We start from the raw sequence: 12,167 nt of genomic DNA on the forward strand, positions 1-12,167 counted from the left end.
TCTCTGGAGTGTCTGAGGCTGAGGGGGCAATCTGATGGAAGTTTATAGAGTTCTGGTAGTCATAGATGGGGTAGATAGTGTCTTTTTCTCAAGGTGGAAATAGCAAATACTTGGGAGCATTTCTTTAAGGTGAGGGGAAATTTTTAAAGTGGAAGTTTTTTTTACACGGTAGCTGTTTTTGAGGTTAGGATATAAAGCGATTATTGACTTCAGCAAGCAACCCAATGCATATTTGAATATGCATTGAAGATTACATTTAAGATATCAGACAGACCAGGAACAGGCACTTAACTGATTGTCTGCGTATGAATGAATCCAATCATTGCATGGATACGACAGTAATTAACACTTATTATGATGTGGTGGTAGGAAGATGCAGGCATTTGAAATTGTCACATGTCTAGCTCAAAGAAGGCTTTGTAAGTATGGATTTGTTTGAACTGTCCTGAATTTTCTTTGATCTTTAGCACAAAATATTATGTAGTGTTGGGCCGGGCAGACCTTTTCTATTGAAAGGGTCTCAATATGCTTGCTGTATCCTGTTTTGTCAAATGAAGAGGCTGCTTCGTATCTACCTGTTATCAGAAGTCAAAATTAGAAATGCAGTTTGTGACCTTTTTGAATTGTGTGGGTTTAGCAGAAACAGAATCAGTAACATCTGGGTGCACAAAAGACTGCAGATGCTGGAAATCTGGAGGGATATTCGTAATGCTGGAAGAACTAAGCAGGTCAGACAGTATCTATGGAGGGACATTAACTGTTGACACTTCCAGCTGAGACTCGTCATCAGTCCAAAACATCTTCTGTTCAACTGGCCCGAAACATAACTTCTTTTCTCTCCATATATACTGCCTGACCTGCACTTTGTGTGTCATGGATAAGCAAAACCTGGATATTCTGAGAGAAAATATGGATTTTTCATTAGAACTATGAAATTGAAGATCATTCTGTGAAGATCTTTGGAAGAGTGTTATGCTAGAAAATATGTGCTTTATGAAAAACAATTGTTCAGGAATCAAATGTACTGACAGAAACCAAGGCACCAAGAAATAGGCATGAGTTTGCAGTTAATCAAAATGCAAGACTCTGAGGGTACGTCCACACTACGCTGGATAATTTTGAAAACAAAGCTTTTTCTCTTCGTTTTGCCCTCCCGTCCACACTGAGCTGGCGTTTTCAGCCCCCGAAAACGGAGATTTTCGAAAACACTCTCCAGAGTGAATAAATCTGAAAACGCTTAATATCCGGCGTAGTGTGTACGGGGTAACCGGAGAGATTTTAAAACACTGTCATGACAACACCACAACAACAATGCTTTTTTTCTGCTTCTGCTTGGTACTGCACAAGCTGTTATAACGCGCAGTTGGTGTGAACGGTGTGAGAGTTAAATTGTAAAGTGAGTTTTTTTGACTATTTAAAAACGCTGTCATGACGTGCTGGAACAGATGTTCGTTGTTTTCTTGAACGAGACTGAAGCCAGTTGACCCATAGCTTACCGAATAAATAAGTATACTCACTTCGCCCTGTTTCCTGTCCTTGCTTGTATGAAGGTGGTTTACCTATTTATGCAAGTACTTCTCTGACAATAGATGTGTAACAGCCTAATGTAACATTGTATGGAAATACAAGATAACGCTGATGCAGACGTTTTATACATTTAACAAGGTGCTGTAACAGAGTTAGTCAGTTTTTCAATGTTCGTCGTCAGCTGGGTCATACTGACCGTGAACTCCCTGTCGGTTGCCTCCATACGCTCCAGTATTTTTTTTAAGTCCTCCTGTGCGAGAGCCAAGAGCAAGTCCTTTTAAGTTTTTCTACTCTAACTGGACAAACGTGCACGAAGTATATCGTTTCCTCTTCGCTTGTTTTCTGTGTGTGTCCTGCGCATGCCCAGTAGGAGGAGGTTCACCCAAATATCCGCCTAATGTGGACGGAGATATTTTGAAAAACGCTTAGTGTGGACGCCTGTCGTCTTTACTCGAAACCGGCGTTTTCAAAATTATCCGGCATAGTGTGGACGTAGCCTGAATCTAGAGCAACACAAAGTGGTGGAGGAACTCAGCAGGTCAGGCTGTATCTATGCAAATGAGCAAACAGTTGATGCTTTGGGCCAAGATCCTTCATCAGAAAAGAAGAGGAAAGATACCTGAATAGAAAGGAGAGGGGAGGAAAGTAAGACTATCTGGAAGGTGATCGGTGAAGCCAAATGGGTGGGAACGATAGAGCTGGAGAAGAAGGAATCTGATAGGAGAGGAGAATGCTTTGCTGCTTGAACTTTTTTTTAAGGAATTACTGTGTATTTTGGACCCAAAAGACAATGAATAATGTATTTGTGCATTATTTCATTGACAACAATGTTCAATCCCAAGTTGAACATTTTTTTTCTCCCTCACCTTTTTTTGAAAGTTCAGAGTATGGTGTCTTATTAATCAACTGTGAGTTAATACTGGTAGCAGTGCGTTTGAAATTCCTCTTCCCAAAGTGCAGATCTCGCAGTCATTGGTCAGCCTAAAATAAATCTGCTGGACTTGCAAAATGTAGTCACTTGAAAGATGCAGTTAACATAAATCTGATATTCCCAACAGCTGGCTTTAGCAAATCTAGTGGATTTACATTTTGGCTGCATTGGGTTGCATGAGACTGCAATTGTTAATCTTGATTGCAAGCAATTTTTTTTGGTGTACAATTCCATCCAGTGCAGTACTGAAGGTGAGCCCAAGCTTCTGAGTGCATTGAGTCTTTGTGTGGGGTAGTAAATCTAGATGCTGTTAAAGTCCTAATTTTGTTAGCTAGTATTGCAAGTGCCCCCTTATGCTACACATTAAAAGTATTGAATTTGTTTACATAGCTTTATATCAAGAAAAAAGTCATTGTGTTTTCATAACTGATGGATTACTCCAACTGAGGCAATCGATTAATCATAGTTTGCAAGTGCATGTTAATATAAAGGCAGATGGGCATAAAATTTCTTTAACATGATAATCAAGTGCATTAATGATTTTTAAAAAAAGACCTTGATTCTAACAAACACACACAATGCAGGAGGAACTCTGCAAGCCAGGCCTGGCCTGCTGAGTTCCTCCAGCATTTTGTGTGTTGCTTGGATTTCCAGCCACTGCAGATTTTTCTCTTGTTTGTGACTGGATTCTAACTGCTTGCCAACCTCTACTATTCATGTTTGTGCTAGCGTGGTTCCCTTGGTGAGCACTGCCATGCCAATTTCAGTAGTTCCTAGTGTACAGAGCAGTGGGGTGGCAGCAAAAGAACAAACTTGGCCTTCAAAATCTGCAGTGACAGAAATTTGGACAAATGGTCAAGCCACTTTGCTTCAAACAATTTAAAAAATATTGAACATTTGAGTGCCATGGACAGGTGCAATAGAGCACTTGAAAATGAATGAAACTATTAAACAAATTACCAGAAGTATTAACTAAAACTTTAACATTTAAGTAAAACTTGGTTTAAACAGTGCATTTGCTTTTCACTGGATGCCGGCCTCTGTTGCTTCTTTGGTGTCACAGGGCTGGTCAGTTCACTCTGAGCAGGGCACTTCTAATTGATTTGTCAAGGTCAAATTGCCCTCAAATCTCCCTTCTGGCCAAAATGGAAAAATTTCAGAATGGTTAACTTGTCATTGCCCCTTCTCACCAGATAATTGCCTGGGCAGACACAAGCTCTACATAACAGGTCTTCTGCATGGCAGTATAAGGAAGGTTGGTCCCAACTGCAAGTGGAATATTTACAATAATAAGCTGGACACTTCAGTGTATTGATGATGTACGAAGGGATTTTGGGGTGCTAATCCATAGCTCCCTGAAAGTGGCAACAAAAGTGAATGGAGTGGTAAAGAAGGCATACAACATTCTTGCCTTCATCAGTTGAGAATCAGAATCCGATTTATTATCACTGACACATGCTGTAAAATTAGTTGTTTTGCAACAGCAATGCAATACATAAGATTGCTATAAGTTACAATAATACATAAAACATTGAGTGTGTGTCTTGAGTTTGTGTCCCGTACCATCTGTCTGATGGTGGTAATGAGAAGAGGGAGTGCACTGTGTGGGCAACGTCGATAATGATGGATGCTGCCTTACTGAGGTGTTGTCTTTTGAAAATGCCCTTAATGATGTGTAGGCTAGTGCCCATGATGGAACTGGCTGAGTTTACAAACCTCCACAGCTTTTTGTGATCTTGTGCAATGGCTCCTCCATACCCAAATGCTGATACAACCAGTTAGAATGCTCTACACAGTACATCTGTAGGAATTTTGGGAGTATTTGGTGACATACAAATACCTTCAAAATCCTAATGAAATATAGCCACTGGTGTGTCTTTGTAATTGTATTGATATGCTGGGCCCAGGACAGATCTTCAGTACACCCAGGGACTTGAAGCTGCACACTCTTTGCCCTGCTGATGCCTTGAAGAGGACTGGTGTGTCCTGAAGTTCACAATCAGTTTCTTGGTCTCACTGACAAGTTTGTTGCAACAATACTCAACCAGCCAGTCTATTTCTTTCCTGTATGGATCATTGACTGTAAGAATTGGTATGTCATATTCCAGCTGTATAAAGTTTAGGTCATACTTGGAGTATTTTGTGCAATTCTGGAAGTATTAGAAACTTTGTAAACATTCCTCAGGATGTTATCTAGATTAGAGAGTTGGGTAACTTCAGATTGTTTTCTTTTGAGTATGAGTGGCAACTTCATAGAAGTATATGAAAATATACGAGGCAAAGATAGGGTAGGTAGGCAACAAGTCTTTTTCCCTGGGTGGAGATGTCAAATACCTGACAGCATAGGTTTAAGGTGAGAAAGGGAAAGTTTAAAGGAGATTTACTAGACACAGTTTTTCTATAAACAGTAGGTACCTTGAGCACACTGCCATAGAGAATGCTAGAACCAGGTGGGTTAGCAACATTTAAGAGGTTTTTTGACACATGGACAGAGAAAAGAGGGATTTGAACCATGTGTAGATTTCTAACATCTGCATCTTTTAATTTTTGTTTTCAGACATATTTATATTGGCTTCAATATTTAATATTTAGTGCCCTCTTATCCAGTGTGAGTCTGGACAATAATTATCTTTAACTTCCAGTGGGTTTGCTGCTGACTCATCTCTTTTGCATGGTACTTTTCAATTTGGGATCTTAAATCAGTGCTAGGAATCTGAACTGATGGTGCTTTTTGTGTCTGAAGCCCACTAGATTTGAAAACAATGCACTGGATAAAAGTGGGCAGCTGAGTGTAAATGATTGAATCTGATTTGTATTCCTTAGTGTCATGGAGTGCAATACAGTGAATGCCAACCCATTGTAGTGCACTCACTACTGATGGGTTTATACATTATTGCAAGCAAATTGGTGTCTTGCAATACAGGTTGAGTACCCCTTATCCAAAATGCTTGGAGCCAGAGTGTTTCAGTGTTTGGATTTTTTCAGATTTTGGAATATATAAATCAATAACTTGGGATCATCATCATTTCCAATTCTGAATTTATGTGCTACTGGTCAGCAGTATTTCTTAACTTTGTTCATAACACATGTACTTAACAATAAAAATTATTACATGCCATTAATATAATGTGTGGAGGGTAATAAAAGCAGCACGGCAGCATTGAGAGAATACCTGAATCAGCTATCGAACGACAAACAATAGCATGCTTTCAGTCTCCATCTATGATGCTGTGTTCTGATTTAAAAAAAATAACAGTTCATTGTGTTTGTATTTTGCACTTTTTAGGTTTTATGTACGGTATAAAAACAATCAGCATTGTAGACTTGTTCTGGTGTTAGATTTTCTTCAATGACAATCTTGGGAAACTCGTCAGTGAATTTCTCTGCTGCTTCGCGATCAGCAGATATTTTTTCTTTAAAAAAATTAATGCCATGCTTTCTCAACCAGCCTGCTGAATGTTCAGTTATCTTCAATTTTCAGTTTGTCATGATCTTTGTTTCATGGTCAGCATACTGTTATGGTCTGTTCACTCCGCTGATTAATCAGTTCTGTCAATACATTGTCGAGATCTTCATTTTTCACTTTATGTAGTGCTTTTCTGTTAGAACCTTTCCAACACCTTGTGAGATTTTCTAATTGTGAATATCAGCACTCAAAAAAAAAAAATTTTGGATTTCAAAGGTTTTTGGATTTTGAATTTTGGATAAGGTGTACTCAATCTGTACTAGCAAATGAAAGAAACAGATCTGGAATTAATTAGGTACATAGTAGTGCAGATCAAGATTTCCTTGTGTACAGGCAACACACATCAAAGTTGCTGGTGAACGCAGCAGGCCAGGCAGCATCTCTAGGAAGAGGTACAGTCGACGTTTCAGGCCGAGACCTGACGAAGGGTCTTGGCCTGAAACGTCGACTGTACCTCTTCCTAGAGATGCTGCCTGGCCTGCTGCGTTCACCAGCAACTTTAAAGTGTGTTGCTTGAATTTCCAGCATCTGCAGAATTCCTGTTGTTTCCTTGTGTACCTTTTCTTTTCCAATTAAAGCATATATTTGCACATTATCTGAATGGATGGCACTGTTCAGTCCTGCTCTATTTGGATCTTCTTTGAATATGTAATTTGAAGTACCATATTCTTGAAATCAAGACAGTTTGAAAGATCAATATGATATGAATTGCAAGTTTCCAACTTTTTTCATGCAGTCTTGTCTGAGAATTGCAAGGTATATTTTCATTTGCTAATGGATTAGGATTGACTATTTAAATGCGAATGAATTTATAAGAAAGTAACTTGATGATGGTAAGATAATACATCAAAGCACTCCCACCTACAGGTCTCTCTCTCTCAATGGCAGGATGTATTGTCCTAAAATCGCTGTTAAAATTTTGTAAGGATGATAATCAGTTGTGTTAGCAAAGCAGAAATAGTAATGGCTTGAGGGTAGAGCAATCCACAAAAGTTATTTTGAGTAGCATCCCAACCCCAACTTGGCAAAGGTAGTATCTGAAAGTGTGATTTAGTATTAAATCCATTGATAGTACAGATGTTGCAGTGCTTAATTGTGGGTATGATTAAGCTCAGCTATTAATTGACATAGTGACTTTTTCTTTAAAAAATGGAGTACTGAATTATTGCAGTTATCAAAGAATTTAAAATTAATGTTCCTGTGCTTTGTGAACGCTGTGAAAACGTTTTGGGAAGTGAATCACTCAACACAGCATTTGCCTCCTTAGAGCCATGTATGTGTGGTGTTGGTTGTTGGCAATGTTAATAATGTAACCTACAGAAATAACAAGATAGTTTAATGCATATTTAATGTCTGGTTTTCTATTGACTATGTTCCTAGCTTGATCCTAGTGACAGCAGGGAATTCCTGAAATTGTGACAATTGATTGTTAATGAGTTAATTGCCTAAATGTATAGTGAATTTGTTTTTTTTAAATCAAACCTGTTGGTAAATAGAGAAGCAGAAATAGAGTTCCAAATATCTGCTTGGTGAAGCCATTTCCACAATGCTATTTGATGGTGGGCTAGGATTATGACCCAGTAACTGTAAAGGAACAGTTACATATTTTCAAGTCAGGGCAGTGTCTGATTTTGAAGAGAATGTGCAGGCTAATAGAATGTAGAATCTTTACTAAAAAGCACTGAGGTAGAAACCTGTAAACAGTGAAGTGACTTCCATCATTTCTGTGGATATTTTAATGATATGCAAACAATTTTATTATGAGTTGATAGTTAAAATAGCTACTCAATAAATCTTAGTGTTCCTTCATTGCAATTTATATGAAATTATAATGTGTGGATTAGAATATTTTTGCTTTCAAGCTAAAAATGTTTTTTTCAAGTCATATATAAATATTATGATTGCTACATTACAAAAATATTAGAAAACTGAAATCGAGCAGACATCGAAACTTTTGAATCAACCTCTATCAGGCATAAATGGTCAAGTGGGTTCTGTTAATACTACAGTAGCTATTATTCATATTTACAATAAATTCACCCAAAAAAAATTGACTTTGCTTACAGTTAATAGTTTGCATTACTGATGTGGATAATAACTGAATTGCATGGCATCAGTGGAAAAGAACCTCGGTGTTTAAACTATATCCAGTTATAAGAATGTTTCACATTAAATTGATTCAATTCTATATTTAATTTATGCAGGGTTCTCTAGAGGATATAAAACTTAAGCATCATTATTTATGGTTAGGTAATTCATAAATTTCTTAGGAAAAATAAAATAATGGCCTTTGAGACTTTTTTTTAAAGTTCTAATTTCAGGGTCTGCTAAATATTTTGAAAATGGTGGTCACAGGGCCATATCTAATGCATTTTAAAAGCATTTGAAGATGATGCAAGGAAACAACAAGTGCCCTTTTCCTAAGTTAAGTACTCTTTTATCCTAGGTTTTGTTGGTCAGCAGCAGTCGTCATCCTGACAAGTGGATTGTGCCAGGCGGTGGCATGGAACCTGACGAGGAACCAAGTGTGGCAGCTGTCCGAGAAGTCTGTGAGGAAGTATGTACAGAACCCTCATTTGATCTGTGTTTTTAACTACAATTTGAACTTACTTTTAATGATTTATTTGTCTGATTTATGTTGGATGATTAATAAACTGTGCTAGTCAGTTTCGTCAGACCAACGTTAAAATTGAAATCACATGAAATTATTTTGTGTAATTTTAGATGAAATGTAAAAAAAAGTCCTTTCTTTATATTCTTTTTGGCTTTGTTGCACAACACTTGATCATATTTGAAATCTGATTTGCAGCTATGTTTCTCAGCTCTAATGTAATCTGAGCTAGAATAATTTCAAGTTGAAGCTTCCTCACCCCTTCATTATAAATGCAGTATCTTACATTATTCTAGCTGTTTTAAGCTTCAGATGTTTGTATATTTATTTAGAGATACAGAGTCTGGCCCAACGAGCCACACCACCCAGCAACCCACCTACTTAACACTAGCCTAATCACAGAACAATGTGCAATGACCTTTTAACCAACTAACTGGTTTGTCTTTGGACAGTGGGAGGAACCCAGAGCACCCAAAGGAAACCCACATTGTTCACAGGGAGAACATTCAAACCCTCCGTAGACGGTGCAAGAATTGAGCTCCAGAGCCCCGAGCTGCCATGCTAACTGCCATGACACTGTGGGTTTAATCCCAAGAATGGCATAATCATTGAAATATCCAGCTTCTAATCACCCATAATTTCTAAGTTCTCTGAATTGTTTTGGTTTTATGAAGGTTTTGGTTTTAATGAAGGTTTAACTTTTATTTTTCTCATGGTTACATTTTTGTGGTGTTGTCGACATCCTGAACAGAAGTTCAGATTGTGACATAGCTGAATATGGTGAAGTCCAGTATTGTGTGTGTGGGTTAATTTGCCAGTTCAGCATTTTCATTGCTGAAATGTACTCTGGACTGCCTCCACCTAATGAGGAACTGATAAATTGACAGCAGTCATCATAGCACAAACCCAGTATTTAATATCAGGCAAATACTCTTATGCACTTTTCATTCTCTGGTACTGTAAACCATAAGTCATAAGAGTTTTGATTAACAAAGAATAGGTCTGGTGGTTTGGTCCTCTAGAAGCAAGTTTAAAACTCGCTTCACCGTAGTTTATGTAGATAACTTGCACACCAGGGTTGTTTTAGCGCAGTCCAGTTTAGACTGTTTGATTACCTTAACTTTCATGTTTCCTCTTTGGGAACCAGTTCTTGTTAGTTAAGCATAATCACAAATGTGTACAACAGACTCTTTTAGGTCATCACCATAATGTTTGTGTGTCACTTGCTGGTTATTGCTGTTTGGAACAGTTAACCACCCTGACTTTGGTTCAGACATGTACTTGATTATTCAAAAGTCTGCATCTGGTTGTCAATCTTTTGAGTAAAGTTGGGACATTTTCATGTCAGGGTACCAAACCATATTATTACATCATTCAGCAAGTGTTTAGTTACGTGCAATATTTATGTAAGCTCATGGATTCTTCAAGTTTAAAGACTTGGTGATCATTTTCCATTTTCAATAATTTACATAATTTATCTTGACTTTGTATATCATTTCTTAATGTATTAAATATGTAGCATAAAATATTATTTCAGCAGAAAATATACCAGCATTGATTAAACCCTTTCTAATTTAATTAATGGAATATTTACCGAATGTTCAAAGTAGATTTAATGTCAGCGTACATGCATCACCATATTCAACCCTGAAGTTCATTTTCTTATAAGCATACTCAATAATTCTAACCGTAATAGAATCAGTGAAAGACTGCACTGACTGGGCACACTGCAAAAGACAACAAACTATGCAAATACTTAAAGAAGTAATACTAATAATAAATATCGAGAACATGAGATGAAGAGTCTTTGAAAGTCAGTCTATAGATTGTGGAAACATCTCTGTGATTGGGCAAATGAAAGTGTGTGGAGTTATCCATTTTGGTTCAAGAGCCTGATGGTTGAGGGGTGATAACTGTCCCCGAACCTGGTGGTGAGTCCCAAGGCTCCTGTACCTGAGAAGAGATCTCGTCTGGGTGATGGGGGGAGCCATTTGATAGATGCTGCTTTCCTGCGACTACGCTCTGTGTAAATGTGCTCAATGGTGGGGAGTGCTTTACCTGTGATAGACTGGGCCATATCCACTACTTTTTATAAGATTTTCTGTTCAAGGGCATTAGTGTCTTCATACCAGACTGTGATGCAGCCAGTCAATATACTTTCCACCACACATCTATAGAAGTTTGTCTAAGTTTAAGATGTCATGCTGAATAATTGCAAGCTCCTAAGGAAGTAGTCGCTGCCATACTTTCTTTGTAATTGCACTTGTGTGCTGGGTCCAGGACAGGTCCTCTGAAGTAACACAGAGGAATTTTAAATTGCTGACCCTCTCCACCTCTGATGTCCTGATGAGGTCTGGTTCATGGACCTCTAACTTCCTGCTGAAGTCAATAATCAGCTCCTTGGTATTGCTGACACTGAGTAAGAGGTTGTTGTTGTGGTATCACTCAGCCAGATTTTCAATCTCCCTCCTATATGCTGATTCATCGCCACCTTTGAATCAGCCTACGACAGTGGTGTCTTCAGCAAACTTGGATATGGCATTGGAGCTGTGCCTAGCCACAAAGTCGTAAGTGTAAAGTGAGTAGAGCAAGGAGCTGGGGGGGGGGGAGATGAGGGGATGTTCTAGCCAATCCAAACTGTCTGGGGTCTGCAAATAAGGAAATCAATGATCCAATTGCATAAATAGGTATCGAGGCCAAGATCTTGAAGCTTATTGATTAGTTTTGAGGCATGATAGTATTGAATGCTGAGCTGTAATCAATAAAGGGCTTCCTGATGTATGCATCTTTGCTGTCCAGACTTTCTAGGGCTTCCTCATAATGTGCTACCCTCATGATGAAGGGTTGTCAACCTAAAATTTTAGTTCTTAGTCTCCTCTAATTCTGCCCTACTTCCGGAGTACTTCCAGCAATCTGTATTTCGTATTTCTGGCCTTTACAGTATTTTGCTTTTGCTGTTTCTTTAAGGCCTTGCATCTGTAAATACAGTTTTAGCTGTCAATTTTAGACGTTCTGGTAAGTCTAAAACTACCTTGACAAGATATTTCCATTTCTTGCCTCTTACACTTTTAGCTGAGATTCTCCTGAACTCAATTGTCCATAAGTATGAAAATTGAGTAGTGCTTGAACGTTCAGTAGCATCCCTGGTGTGCAATGCACATTTGGACACCACTGACAATAATATCTTTGGATGATCAACCTACAGGCATTGCAGACCACTCATGCAAAAGTTAATCTTTGCAGCATGTTTTGGCATAACTTAAGGTGGACTTGGAGTTTAATGATTGGAATTGAATGCATCTTGGTACATTACTTCCTTCAGGCCCTCATTCTTTTTCCTCTACTGTATGCTTCCCCACCCCCCCATTCAAAATATTCACTGCTTCCGTGATTCACTAACTTTCTTGTTTTCCTCCATTCATTTAGTGGTGTATCAAGTAGGAGAGAGGCATTGGGAGTGCTTTGAATATACTCTTTTGAGTGTGGCATTTTCACTTTAATTATTAAACAAAATTATAGCATTGGAGTAATATACCAGCATGTACTGAAGATTGGCTAGTGGATAGAAAATAGAGGTTAGGATAAAAAGTGAGTTGTTTTTAGGTTATGAGGCTGTAATTAGACTAGATTAG

At 38.2% G+C, this 12,167-nt stretch overlaps 1 protein-coding gene across 2 annotated transcripts in view; it reads left to right on the forward strand.

The window, feature by feature from the left end:
- LOC140209937 (diphosphoinositol polyphosphate phosphohydrolase 1) overlaps positions 1 to 12,167 on the forward strand; it is an 83,692-nt gene that overhangs the window by 30,067 nt on the left and 41,458 nt on the right. For both annotated transcript variants that reach the window (XM_072278616.1, XM_072278615.1), the window contains one exon: positions 8,371 to 8,481. In XM_072278616.1, the coding sequence (XP_072134717.1) occupies positions 8,371 to 8,481 (111 nt within the window). The remainder of the gene's footprint in view (positions 1 to 8,370; positions 8,482 to 12,167) is intronic.

Source organism: Mobula birostris, chromosome 14, assembly GCF_030028105.1.
Source record: "Mobula birostris isolate sMobBir1 chromosome 14, sMobBir1.hap1, whole genome shotgun sequence".
NCBI lineage: Eukaryota > Metazoa > Chordata > Chondrichthyes > Myliobatiformes > Myliobatidae > Mobula > Mobula birostris.